General features: G+C 38.8%; 1 protein-coding gene across 1 annotated transcript in view; it reads right to left on the bottom strand.

Moving 5' to 3' along the window:
* The window catches only part of LOC122809625, a 352,298-nt gene that overhangs the window by 30,185 nt on the left and 305,289 nt on the right, over nucleotides 1-16,824 (bottom strand). The window contains exon 5 of the mRNA XM_044081259.1: nucleotides 6,324-6,364. Within this exon, the coding sequence (XP_043937194.1) occupies nucleotides 6,324-6,364 (41 nt within the window). The remainder of the gene's footprint in view (nucleotides 1-6,323; nucleotides 6,365-16,824) is intronic.

Below are 16,824 nucleotides of genomic sequence, written 5' to 3' on the forward strand. Positions count from 1 at the left end.
CCCCAACCTTTTATCACTTAATTAACTAACCTTAGCCCACAAAACAATCCACCATCCCAGCAACTGCCCTGACATCTCCCATTTAGTTCAACCTAGTACTAATCGTAGATCTTTCAGATCTTCCAACAAACTTTTACTAAAGATATCCAACTCCCACAATTATCACGGTGACTCCCTCTATTCACACAGAATTGCCAAACTTTGGAAAACCCTTCCAGAGATGATAGCAAAAAACCCTATTTACAATCAGTTCAAATCTCTCCTAAAGGAACACCTTACCATTCATTGGGTGTGCTCCTGCCACTCTCCAGGTTATTTATTTACTCACGTCTATTACTTTTCTCATCAGAATTCTATCCTCCTTATCGTAATTTGTTTAGTATATAAAACTACTCAGTACTTGCATTGTACTATTTCCTGTATTGTTATATTTGCTTGTTATCATAATATGATTGTATTGCACTATTACTTGTACTGTATTATTGCTTGTTTTGTTGTGTTGTACTAATGTGGAGCTTTTCTCCCCGTGTCTCCTATGAAAATGGGCCCCTGGCCCAGTCGGACATACCCGGTTAACAAATGTAATAAATAAATAAAAATAAATATATATATATATATATATATATATATATATATATATATATATATATATATATATATATCAAATATGTATAGTAAAATGTGCACATGTCTTATCCCAAATCTAGGAAGTAAGTACTATTAACTCCACGGTACAACACTGTTTCCCCCACACATGAAGATTCACCAGGCAGAATTTCAGGCCTGGCACTCATTCTTAATTGCAGATCCCTCCAAGTAAAAAATGGCACCTTTGCTATTGTCTAATGATTCAGGTCTCTGCTCAGATAATAGTCCCAAAGAATGTACCAGAAAGAAAGGTCCCCATATCTCTGGTTGATTAATCCAAATCTAGTGAATCTCCAGCACATTCTACATATACATATTCATGTCTACAGTGATATTTTAACTAGGTGCCATTAGTAAGTACACTGTTTTATTTTTTTTATTTTCATTTGCTTTGGCAAATGCTATTTATCATTAATTTTAATTCCAGCACCACAAGCATCATCCTTGCACAGTCTGGCCATTATAGTCTCTTTTTACAAGATGCACTGTTTACGATGGAGCACTGATATTTCTTGCAGTACAGAGTACTCGCTGCAACATCTGAGCATTCATTTTTCTACTGTGGAAATAAGAGAATAGTTTAGCATCTGTGAGTATAAAAAATATTTTGTTAAACTTGTTTATGTTACATTAGTCATTTCGTCTGTCTCTGGTTCCAATTTCCTGATGTTATCTTTCCTAGACTGTGTTACTGTTCATTGATATAACCTGAAAAATTGCAGTCAATAAGTGTAACATGTTCTCGGACTAAGGATGTTTCTACTTCCTGCATGCCTATACAACTGTTATGTTAGTCTTCTTCTTTCGGCTTTTCCCAGTTAGGGGTCGCCACAGCGGATCACCTGTTCACTCATGACTGGCAGTATACTTACATATTTATTAATTATTTGTTTGTTTGTTTATTTATTTACCATTTGTTAACTGGAGTAGAGCACTGGTCCAGATGGACCATTTTGAGGTTCATCCCAGGATGCAGCCAGTGTGCAGCTTATAATATATAGAATATAGGTAAGAAGAGTATTGTATAATATAAGATCAAATATTTAGCAATGATATCTATGTGCAGAAAAATGTTCTGCAAATGATAAAGGTGGTGTATATTAACTTAAATTGTGGATGCTATTTGCAAGGTACATAAAGAGTTTTATTTATTTATCTATTTATTTATTTATTTTTCTTTCCCTGCACTGCGCAGCTGGCCACTAACTGCCAGCAGTGCCTATCTTCATTCACTTGATCTACTGTCTACTGAGCGGTCCCATCCATTTCCAAATTTAATAGACTTTGGACTCCTAAAAACAGAGGTGGCGAACTTCACGGCATCCATGCCAATGGAAAATAGCTGCATGACTGCCAAATCATACACCATTGCACTGTACAAACATGAACATAAATGCATGGAACTAGCCATACCCAACAGAACCAAGACGCTCTTCTCCAAAAAAAGGAAGCCAATATGGTGGTCCCCTGCCATTAATAAACTCTACTACAGAAGGAAGAATCTGTTGCAGAAAAAGGTGAAGTCCAAAACTAGAAAAAACTCCCCTATTAGCCTCAACAAAAATCCCGCATGAAATCCTCTAAAGCCAGCTATGAAGGCAGAATTACAGCAGACACTAAAAACAATCACAAAGCCTTTCATAGTTATATCAAGAACCTCCACAGCAATACCCAGATTTGCTCTGAGTTACTGCACAATGGTACCTCCTATACTGAGCCAACAGATATTGCCAACATACTGGCCGCCAGATTCAGTGCCAACTTTAACCCCCCCCCAAAGGACCACAATACCAGAAGAATGCCAGGCACCCAGCATTATGGCAGCCCAGATTAAAGCTGCATTGTCTAAGGGCAAGAATAGAGCTTCCACGGGACCTGATAATATCCCTGGCTGTGTTCTGCATGAATTACAAAGTGAACTGGTGCCACATCTGTGTGCCTTGTTCAGTCACAGCCTCACCTCAGGCTTTGTCCCGACTGAATGGTGCACTGCTACAGTCATCCCTCTCCATAAAGGGGGAGCAACTACAGACCCTGGGAATTATCACCCTATTAGCCTGATGAGTCTGATATGTAAAGCTATGGAGCACATCATCATGGACCTGATTAACAAAGATATAGGAAATCTCCAAACCCTGGACCCCTAGCAGTTTGGCTTTGTGAAAGGGAGATCATGCCTGCTCAAACTGTTTGACTTCTTTGAGTCAGCCACCAGGGCTGTGGATGAAGGTAAGGCAGTGCATACAACCTACCTCAATCTGGCCAAGGCATTTGATACAGTTACTCACTCAGGAATTATTGATAAACTCACCAAACTAGGCATCAACCCTTATATCACTATGTGGGTTGCAAATTGGCTCACAGATAGAACACAAAGTGTGAAAGTAGCAAACTCCAAGTCAGACTGCTGACTAGTCACGAGTGGAGTCCCACAGGGATCAGTCCTGGGTATTTTCCTGTTTGGCATCTATTTCTCAGAAGTACAGGCCAACACAAAGGTACTCTGGCTAACCAAGTTCGCAGATGACTGCAAGCTGGGAGCCATTATTAACTCCGCAAGTGATGCAGACATCCTACAGAAAGGCCTCACTGAGACCAATGACTGGTGTCAAAACCATGGCCTTAAGCTTAATGCCAAAAAATGCGTTGTCATTTCTTTTGGAAAAAACTCAGTTCCCACTAACTACCACATCGATGGGAGCCCACGGAACACTGAACGTATTATAAGAGATCTGGGGATGCAGGTTGACAGCAACCTCTCCTTTGAGTACCACATTGCCATTGTGGTTAGAGAGTCCTTCTATGTGGCACATCTCATTACCAAGGGTTTTGCATCCAGGAAGAAAGAGGTCATTGTCTCTCTCTACTCTTCCCTCATTAGACCAATCATCGAGTATAATGCCCCATTTGGCATGTACCGTACTAGACACCTGCAACAGCTGGAGAGGCCACAGGAGTACCTCACAAAGAGGATCCTAGGCATTAAACACATGTTCTACATGGACAGACTCAAAAGACTCCAGCTATTGTTTGTCTCATATCGCCTACTTAGAGGCGATCTCTCCTTGACTTACAAAGCCATGTCTGACCCAGCACTGTTATAAATGCTACATCTAAAGAAATTCCCAATCCCTCCACACCACATGCTCCAGAGACCTCAACCTCATTACCACAATCAGGAGAACATACTGGAGGGACAGGTTCCTCACCCAGAGACTGACCATGCTCTGGAATAGACTTCCCATACATGTCAAGCAGAGCACCTCGCTGTCCATCTTCAAGAGAAATCTTGATGAGTGGATGGGTAATAGAATGTTCACCCCAGGGTTTCACTCCAGTGGCTCTACTTGATGGAGGCACTGGGCACTAATGTCATTTGGCACGATGCCAGGACACTTCTATGGGCTAGGCTTGTAAAGGCTCCAGGGCCATTAGCCTAGTACACGCCTATGAACCTATGAACCAAGACCCACGCACAGGTTGAGTGAAGAGACTAAGACATTCTGCTGCAATATCATATTGTTTTGTGAGAGGAGTTCTGCTTTAAGCCCTGATCCCCAAATGTACCTCAGTAATACCTCAAGTGGGGTGTACAGTAGGGCAACCATGCTGAACCTCTTCCTCATTTCTCTGAGGGGCTGATATTGGCAATCTGCCCCACCCACCTTCAAGAATGACTTCAAGGTGGTTTTGCCAAGTCTTCACAAAGGAAATTTACCTGCATTGTGTACCTCATGCATGTACCCATCCCTCATCTCCTCTCAGGATGGACATGACCATCCTCTCTGCCAGTGCTTCATCTGCCCAAACCACTAACTGAAGCCCAGTCACCTGAGTCATAGTCAGAGCATTATCCCTCTACACCATGGCACTACCTATAAATATCTAACTATCTCTCTCTCTTCTCTCTCTCTCTATATATATATATATATATATATATATATATATATATATATGTACAGAGTATTTGCATTTTTCCTTTATAACTTGCCCCACAATATTACAGTATTGAAGGAGATACAGTGCTGTAGGAATGCAGAGAACCGGAGGGCTAGAGGGAATTGTTAAGGGTATACAAGTGGGAGTAGCTGGTGTTGGGGAGTTAAGAAAAGAGGTTGGAAAGGAGGTCAGTGGAAAAGTGCAGGACAAAGAAGGTAAGATAATGGGGAATAATATGACTTTAGATACCAAGTGGCAATGGCAAAGTGGAAAGACAATGTGAGCAAATGAAATTCTCCATTTTAAATTATAGCTTGGGGTGAAAGGCATTTATAGGTAGCTTTTGTAAATAAAACTTTCTTGACTTGTAGTCTTAATTTATTGCATTAAGAGATATCACTAAGGTTTTTTGAAACTAAAAGGAGTATATTGGACAGTAGCTCTACAGGGGACATCCAAGGAAGCTCTCCGATACAAATTCCCTTCGACATAGTTGTACAGTGTGGTATCTTGAAACTTGTGCCAACAATAATTTGTGATGGACAAATGTCACTCTGGCATTTAGGAGTTAATAACTCATAGGAAACATGTTAGAGAGAAATGGCACTGAAATATCATGCCGAATCCATGGATATCGATAACAGTGATCAGAATCATTGGTTCATGGAAGTCAATCAGAGAACTGTTTGACATCTGTAACATAAGCTAATTGTGCTGTTCAGTACAAATTTGAAATATCTGTATAATCTATTTACCATCTGTGTGTTAATTACTGAAGTATGTGGAAGAAATCTTTGCAGAAATTGGACTACCAGCTACAATAAAGGTAACAATATGAATCCTCTTTTTTTCTGTATGATGGCAACCTACATGCAACAAAATTTACAAAAGATGTATGCATACAAGAGCCATCTGTACTTATAGCACACTCCCTTTCGGTGTTTTGTTTAGATCATAGCAAAGATTAGAATGAACCTGTGCAACAGAAACTAAGGACTACTCAAAGCAGTGTTCACTGCAGTTGGAGAACATTCATTTCCACAAGGTGCAGCCACCTCAAAGTCATTAATAACATTTAAGGTTTATTGAGTGTTGTGTTTTTTCCCCATCACAGAACATAGTTTTTATAGATGTGTTCTGAATTTTACTTTTTGAACAGATACTGAATTTTGATTTTTTTTCTTCTTTTGGTGATGTTCATTATTCATGAAACTGTCTTTCTCTGGCACTGCTTTTCAGTAAGTTCATATCACTAAAGTGACTTGCATAGTAAGAGCCTTCATTCAACTGTCTGCAATCCTTTGTGTAGCTATTACTAATGATCCATTCAATGCTACTGTGTTTCAGCTGACTTCTCGGCTAATGCCACCCGCAGAGTTCAGTGACTAAGTAAGGAACGTCTGGAATGGAAATAGATTGCCACACACACAAGCGCGCACACACACACACACACACACACACACACACACACACACACACACACACACACACACACACACACACACACACACACACACACACACACACACTTGCATGCAAGCTTGACTGTAGGTGATTAAAACTCAGTAATAGGCTTTCATTATTATATTAACATTTAAGTAAAATATGAACTGTTCTTTGTTCGAATGACATAATTAAGTGTTACATATTTTGGAACCCTGCAGTGAAAGATAAACAGCTAAAAAACTCTAGCTTCCTGTTTCAGGAAAATACAAGCAGCATAATAAGAAGCATACCTTTTGCTCAGTCAGTTCATTTTCTTTAGTCCTCCTTTCCTCTGAAAAGTTCAATGTATGAAAAGTTAAGTTGAGTTTGTGTCATCAGATAAACAATTCTGTGTCTATGTTTTTAGTCTATCATTATTACCTGACATATCATTTTAACTAGCAAAACATTTACATATGATGTGCATTAAAAGTCATGAACAGCTTCATCTTATCCTTTTCAACTGTGAGGTTTCTGAACTTAGCAAAGAATTGTAGATTATTTATGCAGTTGCTTTTGAGGCTTGTAAACATTACATGAAGTACAGATTCATTTGCAGCAGCAGCCCTCATTACTGTAGCACACTAACATTATATAGGGATAACAAAACAAAGTATATCAGTGACACACAAGGAGCTTACTGCATTGTGGATTTGCAATTCAGTTTGGTTTTACATCACTTTACACCCTCATGCATGCATATGCATACACACACACACACACACACACACACACACACACACACACACACACACACACACACACACACAAACATTCACACACCCCTTTGAAATCTTCTGTCAACTGACTAACACATCAAATTTCTAACATGTATGTCTTTACATCCATACTTCTTACTTATTTAGATAACTTCCAGCCCAGAGAAAACTCATCCACTCAGCACTCACAACATTTGACTTACTCACAATCTCTTTACCTCTCTTCCTTGTACCATCCTCCACCTCCAACACATATATACCAACCCCCTCTAACTCCTTAACTCTTCCCCAAACTACCTAACAGTGGAGTGTCTCTCCCTTACTAGTCTTCACATATAATATAAAAGTGATAGTCACATGATCATATATCATTATCCACCTAAATATCCTCTTAAATTTTATAAAAACATTTTACTTATGTTTGTTATGCACAATAGTAAACCTGGGTCTGACCATTTTCTGGACAACTCAGGTTCAGTTTGCCTCCTGGATGCTCAAAGGACTAGTTTGAGAGGAAAGGGTATATGTGGCCATCTCTGGCTTTGGAACTCTGGAAGGATGGTGTTAGTGGAGTCCAGCCTTAAGGCAGCCAGTAGAAAGAAGTGCCCAGAAGGGTAAGTCCAACAGATTGAACAGATAATGTTTAAGAAGTGCACAGTTTTCCATATGAGACTGATGATCCACAGAGGCAGGCCTCTACATTGGCCTCAGCTCTGAGGACATAGCTGTACAAATTTAGTTAATGGTAGTGGTGCTGAGAAAACTAACACATTCCCTTTCCTGGTGTCTTCAGAGAGGCTTGATGGGGATGGGTGGGGGGCTCAATGTTCAAAGTATAGGAAGGTCTACAAAAATATTTATAAAGGAATATTACTTATCTCTGTCATCTTCCTTATGTTTGGTTAGTTTGAATTTTATGTACCTCTCATAACAAATATTCCGGAATCATCATCAAAATCTTTCTCACAGTCCAGACAGGCCTTACAAATGCACGGAGTATAACAATAGCAAATTTAAATAAACAACAAAGCTGTCTGATAAAATAATAAACTGTTTTATGTCATTAACCAACAAATATTTCACAATATATTTAAAATTCTTTATTAGGGTAAAAACAATACAATGAACACTGTCTATAATAGGACAAGATCAATATAAATTTAAACATACCAATCAGAGCTTACTAACTTAACTAATTAAAGAAATGCATTTGGGATATCCTTAAGAACAGGAGTTAGGGAAAGCATTCAGTTAAATACTCAAACTCACAGAATATGTTCTGTCACAAAATATTCATACTCACAGAATAAGTTCTGCCACTTAGTCTCAAGGCAGAGGAAGACATTTGACTTGTCACCTACATAATCAAAGTCCAGAGACTGTTGCTTCCCATAAAACAAAAGCATATGTCCCTTACCGTACTTTACAACATGTAGTTAATCATTATTTAAGCAATAACCCATGATTAGGTGTGAGTATATCAGGATTTACCCATGGTTGATGTGGTTTGATTATCAGGGTGAAGCTCAAGTAATTAATCAAAGCCAGTCGTGGGTAAATCCTGATATATGTACACCCACAATTGAGAAATTGCTATTATACTTATACAATATTATTTAAGAAATAAACTGATTACCTTTCTTAAGTAATGTCTCAGTATAATGGAGCTGTAGATTTCCTCTGCCTTCTTCCTTGTTTACTGATGTACTCTGCATGTATAGCTCCATTGTTGTTGTTGTTTTTTTTCTGTTGATATTTTAAGAAGGACAGTACCAATATAGAAGGAAAATCAGGTATGTTTCTTATTTTTGAGAATGTACCTGCTTTTTCTCTATTTTGCACTGTCTCTCAGCGTATTCTAATAAAACATCTAGCCGCTCAATGGTTCTTCACTGGACAGAGTTTATTCTAATGATATATGCTCGATTTACAATGGGCATGTTGGTTAGACTGCCCAATCAGCTTGCTCATTTTTGAATAGTAATGACCAATCATTGTATAATTCTGTTTATATCACATATGTATTTAGCTAAACAATGTCATAGGTGTCTTCTCGTTTTAGTTATTTAAAACACTTGGCATTTACACCATTTATTTGTTTAGTTAATGATTTATTTATTTCACTTTAATAATGGGGTGAGTGATCTTGGTCACCAGACACTTTTCAGCCATGTTTCTTACAAAAGAGAGTCAATGGATTCATTGTGGTGGCTTTTAGATATGCATAGGAAAACTATACTTCACATTTTTAATTATTTAGTTTACAAGGTAGCAAGTGCTGCCAACTTACTAGCCATTGCACTGAAAGCAAATGCAAGTACATCACTTATCATGTGTTCCTATAGTTTATTCTTAAATGTCTCAAATGCCTGCTGTTCTCTCACATCTTTTGGGAGGTGATATTAAATGGATGGAGTATGTTTGGAAAATGTCCTTCTCCTTATTATGGTTTTGAATCAGGGTCAGTCTAGAGAATATGCATCTGTCAGATTATCCATGAATGAGTAGTTTTATTGGCTAACTTGGAGTTTAGACCACAGTGGTGGGGACTGACCCTATCTGAGGATTAGGAATAACAATGAGATAAATACTAGTATTGATCCATAGTTCACAGGTAACTAATCGAAGCCTGCTATTAGGTCACAGTAATGTGCGCAGGATGTCTGCTTTCCATTTTTGGGGATGAGTACATACTTTCCTGTGGAATCAAGCAGTGAGAATGAGAAAATGATAATCTTATAACACAAGTAAAGTTGACCCACAGTTTTATTGACAACCAGTCGGTACATTGAACAAAGGCTAAAGGGAAGGTCTACAGTTAATCAAATATATTTTTGCTGCTGTACATTAGGTAAGATATTGCCATCATTATTTAATATTAACACTTCAGCAAAGTCAATGAAGCCTTTGACTAGAGTCAAAGACCACAATGCAGAATTTAATTGGATTGGCCAGGTGTTTATTGGTGTGTGCCCAGATACACAGAACAGTGAAAATAGTTTGCAATTTTGCTGTAGATTAGAGGTATCTTTAATGAATTCAAGCAAAATGATTTCACTAGCTTACATGATTATTTCAAGTTTAGATTGATATTTTTTAGGTATTTATTAAGAGCAAAGAGAGTAGTGGACCCAGGGTTGAGCTTAGTCATACCCTATTTTTAAAGGTGCTAGGTTCTGATAGTGAATTACTGGAGTATTCTTGGAAGGTTCTCTTCTCAAAGTAACTTATGAACCATTCCAAAGTATTGCTGGCTAAGTTAAGTTAACAGTGAGTGATTTACAGTTTCAAAGGGCTTAGTTAATCCCTCATTTTTTTTCTTTGGTGGTTGGTTGTGGTTCTAGTTCTACTTTTTTTTTACAGCATTCTTTATCTGTTGATATTTTGCTTATTGCATTTTTGCTTGCATTTTGTTGATTTTTTTTTGTTATTTATATTTCTTGTATCTGTTTGTTGTGTTGTTTTGCATTTCAATAAAATGCAGTCAGGTCGATAAAAGACCCCATAAGAAGACTATCATTTACATTATTGAACATTGCATCATTTAGAGTATATAGAACTGCAATGCCATGCTGCTCATTGTAGAAAAGGCCATACTGATTTTTGTGTTCCAAAAATTGTCAGTAGACTAGTTTTCAAATCTGTGTTTTTTTCCTTTTCATCATGTTACCATTTTGTTTTATTTTTATACAAGTTTTGCATAACATATAGACAAATAGTACAAAAATATTATAATACAGCAATTAATGAAAAGGAAAAGAACACCTACATGTGAACCAAAACAGATGTCAGTGTGATTGTGGAAGCCAAAAGAAAGTTATTTATCCCTAAACATTGATTTTGTGTTACAAATTGTTTGTAGGTAAGTCCCAGATTAGGTGCCTTTGTTGGTCTTTTAAAGTCTAACCAATTTATCACTCAGAGGTGAGCGTCAAGCTCTATACCTTGTGTATAAGAGGTGAACACCAGGCCAGCCATCATGCCAACCCCTAACCACTAATTGTGCACAAGCTGGCTATGGACCTACAGTTCATGCAGTTCATGTAGTCTTTCAAGTTGAAAACTTTCGTAAATGGGATTACAGTGGCATGTTTGAAAGGGTTAGGAAAGATTCCAGAGGATACATATAATTTATATATATGGGTGAATGGTTTAATGATGAAAACTTAAGGTTTTCTACATCCAAATAAACAGTGAAAGTCAAATCATAAAAAAATACCACCTAAATTAAAATGTCGTTTGTAGTGGGGTCAAATATTTCTGCCTTGCACATATAAATACAATATTTACAGCAACTGGAGAACAGTTTTCCATTTTTAGACACTGGTAGTTTTTTTCTTTATTGATTTAGAGATTAACAGCACTATAATGATGGGAGCCTTACTAATGGCAAATGTAGTCTGAGAATAAACATCATCAACAACTGTATATTCATTGATCAGAAAAGGGCAATGTTTTTTTAAATTATGCTTTTACTATTAAATTGTTACTATCAACTGCAGTAATGAATGGGTATCCTCTGATGTCAGTTTTCTTGCAGATCCATCCTACTTTACAGCCTTCATTCATAAGAGTTGTCAAAGCATTACTTACAATAGCTTGCAGATAACCACATAAGTGACGCCTCTCTCAAGTGGAACTGCAAACCCAGCTAAAAGCATTTGTCTTATTTTTTATTTAACAAAAGTGTTTATTTAATGGGGTTTACCACCTAGTTATTGAATCCACATGGCTGCATGATAAGACACAGAAGGTTGCTGTGATCAGGACAATGTCACAAATTACTAGTGGAGTGCCACACAGCCTTTTCTGGATCTAGTAATCTCTAATGTGTTTATTTAAGAGAAATCTGAAGAAACAGAGAACATTATCAACCTTTTTGTTAATGACATAAAGGTACAACAGCAGTAGCAGATGACGGAGACAAATAATCTATTGATTAAGAGTGAAATGAGTCTGGGGAGGGTCACTGCATAAAACATCAACTTTCTACACTTATGCCCCAACAACCCTGTTGTAAAGTATCTGCTGGAGAAATGGGATTAATGGCAACAGAGCAGGGAACAATCTGGATGAAGGAGGGGCATTCACAAAGGATTGTACAGACTATTCTCTGGAGCTTCAAAGTACTTTTTCACAAATATGGCACTGGATATATGGAATGGACTGTCAGAGCAAGTGATAGAGACAGAATCTACACTAGCATTCACAAGCACATAGTTACAGAAAACTGTAAGGAGAAACATAGGAAAGATATAAGAATGGAGGGGCACAGAACATTAAGGCACGTGCTTTGTTAGGTTTACTGTCTTATTCTGCCATCAAGCAAATGCAATATGAGACTTAGTTGGACAAGTGAAGCTTCAGTCATAAAAAAAAAAAAACTGACATAGATTTTAATCAATCTTCTTCTTCTTCTTCTTTCGACTGCTCCCGTTAGAGGTCGCCACAACAGATCAACTGTTTCCATTTCCTCCTGTCCTCTGCATCTTGCTCTGTCACACCAACCACCTGCATATCCTCTCTCACCACATCCATAAACCTTATCTTAGGCCTTCCTCTTTTTCTGTTACCTGGCAGCTTTAGCATCTTTTTCCCAATATGCTCTGCATCTCTCCTTAGCACATGTCCAAACCAACATAATCTTGCCTCTCTGGCTTTGTCTCCAAACCTTCCAACCTGGGCTGACCCTCTAATTTACTTATTCCTAATCCTGTCCATCCTCATCACACCCAGTACAAATCTTAACATCTTCAACTCTGCCATGTCAAGCTCTGACTCCTGCCTTTTTGTCAATGTCACTATCTCCAACCCATATAACATAGCTGGTCTTACTACCCTCTTGTAGACCTTCCCTTTCACTCTTACTGGTACTCGTCTGTCACAAATTACTCCTGACACTCTTCTCCGCCCACTCCATCCTGCCTGTACTCTCTTCTTCACCTCTCTTCCACACTCACCATTTCTCTGAACTGTTGATCCTAAGTACTTAAACTCATTCACCTTCGCCACCTCTACTCCCTGCATCCTCACCATTCATCTATCCTTCCTCTCATTCACACACATATATTCTGTCTTAGTCCTGCTGACCTTCATTCCTCTTCTCTCTAGAACATATCTCCACCTCTCCAGGGTCTCCTCCACCTGTTCTCTACTCTCACTACAGATCACAATGTCATCTGCAAACATCATAGTCCACAGGGACTCCTGTCTGATCTCGTCTGTCAACCTGTCCATCACCATTGCAAATAAGAAAGGGCTCAGAGCTGATCCTTGATGTAATCCCACCTCCACCTTAAACACATCTGTCCCTCCCACCGCAGACCTCACCTCTGTCACACTACCCTCGTACATATCTTGTACCACTCTTACATACTTCTCAGACACTCCCGACTTCCTCATACAATACCACAACTCCTCTCTAGGCACCCTGCCATATATTTTAACCAATCACTAACCTAAATGTTTTGTTATTGAAAACGAAGCCCCCCTCCCCCATACCCCCAACACAGAAAGCTACATTTTCTGTAATCTTTTGCTGTGACCTGTCTGCCTGTCTGTCTCTTGTCTGGGTTGAATCTTCTGGATAAAAAAAAGGAATTATGTTTTGAGCAGTTTGTATGTTCTAGTTTCAGAGTGTTCCCTATAACTTGTTTTACCTTCTTCTGGTCGTCTTCTGTCATGTTTTGCAGAATTTGACACAAATGTGCTAATATAATACATAGATATCTATAGATATATGTATGCATATTTATCAAACCCTGTACCTTTGGCTAACAAGAAGGATCTCATTTGCAGCTTAGAGTCTTTATCCTCTGTACAAACTGCTAATGTATTCACCCTGCAGTTGCCTAGCTCACTGATCAGAAATCAGAATCAGGAACAAAGCTATATATTAATGAATGAACGAAAAGGGCGAAAATCAGTGCTAGATTTGAATTATAGTTCTTATTGCTGATAAAGTTATTAAAATATCAGGGTTTTGTATTATCATGCATTTTCAATAGGATATAAAGTCAGTCACCCTAAGATTGCCATTATTTTCAGATTGTGTTTTGAAGTAAGTCCTTGTAAGGCATTATAAGATGGCACTGTACTTACTCATATCATTCATAAACAAATGGAAATGCAAAGAAAAAATCAGCCATTAATATACTGTAGTCTTCCAATTCAAGTAGCACCTTGAATTAAAATCTTACAGGAGTCTATATTTCTATAAAAAAGAGTAGATAAAGCTATGTCTATCACAGCAAGCATAATTTTTTGCTCTAAATCCTGTCTTAACATCTTTTGCAGCTGCTAGTTTTTCAGAGATGTGAGGTAGCTCAGATCACAAGTGGTGGCAGCAGCAGAGTAGACATATGATTCTCTAATACTGGAGTAATTTATATGGACTATCCATGCACATAATGACATTTTTCATAGTTTCAAAGTAGTGCTTTTTTATTTGCTCATTCTTTTTATTTGTGCATGATAAGTAAATGTGCTATGACCTTTTCTCATAGTTTATTCATAGTTTTCTTTTTATACTACAGTAAAGGTGGTGCTGTAGTTCAATTACCTATAACTATCAATGTGTTATAAAATAAAAAGTTGGACTTTGAGTATCACACAAAATTCTTGCAGATGATGCCAGCACTGGAGCCTCAAATACATATACAGCCAGATTCAATAAAGCCTACACGGTCTGTTTCCACTGTAGCACTGCGTTTTTGATTCAGTAAGTGGCTCTACATGGTGTGTTGAGCTTCTCACAGCCGTGCAAACAGGGTAAACTCCATGGTATCTAAATTACAGCATAAGCAGCTGAATTGTGTACTAATCAATCAATCCAAGATGTTCATTTCATGAACTTTAATCATACTTTGACTTAGGAATGGGGTCCATTCCCATCATGGTATTAGAAACCCAAAAGATTTGGAGAAATTAAAAATAGAGGAGATGTTCAACAAGCTATAAAGCAACTGTGTACACTCAGTGCTGGTTTTCCCTATAAATTCCAAAACCTGGATGAGCTTCCCTCACACCACTATGGGAGTGTGATCAGGCATAGCTACATTGGCTAACAGCAGATGATGTGGCTGACCTATGCATACGAGGATGCCATCCCTCTCCCAGCAGACGTTCCATCACAGTCAGTGCTCATTCCAATGTGTCACTCATCCTTCTCTGGAGCACCTATGGAAACATGCCTGTGCCTCCATGATGGCCCCAAACATACTTGAAGTGGCACAGGAAGAGACACCTGGATCAGGTGGAGGATGTACAGCAGACCTCCTCTGAGCAGCCCTAACAACCCTTCTGTGTGGCACCTTACCCAGAGTCAACAGGCACTGAAGCTGCAGTAATCACACTTCCCTGACTGATTGCATGTGCTCCACCTGTCCAACATCTCACAGCTCACTGGAATGGTGCAGCATAGGCCTACTGGCTGTGTCTGATAGAATTTCAGGGGATGGCTGTATGTCAACCTCAGTGTCAGATTCAACCTTTTCACCCCCTCTGCCTTTGCCACTGTTTGGTCACCATCATCATCAAAGTCTGCTGATACTTTGACATCAGGTGGTAGAAGTCCCATACTTCCACTGTCAGGATCACCTGTGATAATAAGCAACAAACACAGGAACAATTAATACCTTCATGACTATAGTCCAATATATGCTAACAAAATAACAGTGGCACCATTATTAGATAGTACAGCAATACATACAACAGCCCTGACATCAGCATCACACACTACAATACAGCATTGTGTTGCCTCCCCTGAAGCACTACAGCCCTAGTGTTTTAGTATTTTTTTCCGCACATATATCCCCTTCACTACAGAACTTAATATCAAATGTTGTGTGATATGCAATGCAGGTGAATCTGTTAACATGCAGAAATAGAAATATTGACCCATAAGCTTAAAAAGCCTTATGTGCAAGGCTATGGAAAGAATCCACATGGACCTTATCCACTGGGACATAGGCGATCCTCAACATTCTCGACCAAACCTATTTTGGTTTTGTCAATATACTGACCCCAAAGACCTGGATGAGGGATAACAGAACATACCGCTTATGTTGAGTTATCCAAGGCCTTTGACACTATCCCCCATTCAGGTATCATAGTGAAATTCTCCATGTAGGGATTAACCCATACATTACTAGATGGATAGCCAACTGCCTCACCAACAAATACACACACTGTCAAGGTTGGAGACTCCACCTCCACCACTAGACCAATTACCAGTGGAATACCACAAGGATCTGTGCTGGGCCCTGAACTGTTTGGAAACTATTTCTCTGAATTCCAGGCAAAGGTAGATGGCTTATAGTTTATCAAGTTTGCAGATGACTGTCAACTGGACACAGTTATATACAGTCCACACCTGTGTTAACATATTACAGAAGGGGCTGACACAGACACATGATTGGTGCCAAACTCAAGGACTGAACATTACAGTAAAAAATGTGTCATTGTCCCCATTGGCAAGGAAGTACCCCTGCTAATTATGATATACATTGTCCACCTTTAAGCTTGAATACAGTGTTGCAAGTCTTGGTAACACATGTTGATAGCAATCTACACTTCAAACACTATGTGTCCATAGTGGTGCAACACACATTCTACACTGTGCACCTCATAAATAAGGCCATCACATCCAAGACCAGGGAGGTCATCTACCCTTATCAGACCACTAATTAAGCACAATGCTCCCTTCTGTATGTACCTCACCATACAGCTGCAGCAACTGGAAAAAACACAGAGGTTTGTGACTGGGAGAATCCAGGGCCACCAAAAATGCCAAACATGGAAAGACTGAAAGACCTGTCACTGTACTTAGTATCATGCAGGCTGCTGAGAGATGACCTATGCCTTACCTACACAGTAGTCTCAGATCCTGCCCTACTTGAAGTGCTGGACATCTGTAAATCAAATGGGATGAGAATAAGTTGCTCCAGGGATCTCAACCTAGTCTGTGACATAAACAGAACATGCTGGGGAGACATATATATTTCCCAGCAATTGCGATTCCACTGTAATAGGC

The sequence above is a fragment of the Protopterus annectens genome, chromosome 8.part0 (assembly GCF_019279795.1).
Source record: "Protopterus annectens isolate FY-2018-M chromosome 8.part0, PAN1.0, whole genome shotgun sequence".
In the NCBI taxonomy this organism is placed as follows: domain Eukaryota; kingdom Metazoa; phylum Chordata; order Ceratodontiformes; family Protopteridae; genus Protopterus; species Protopterus annectens.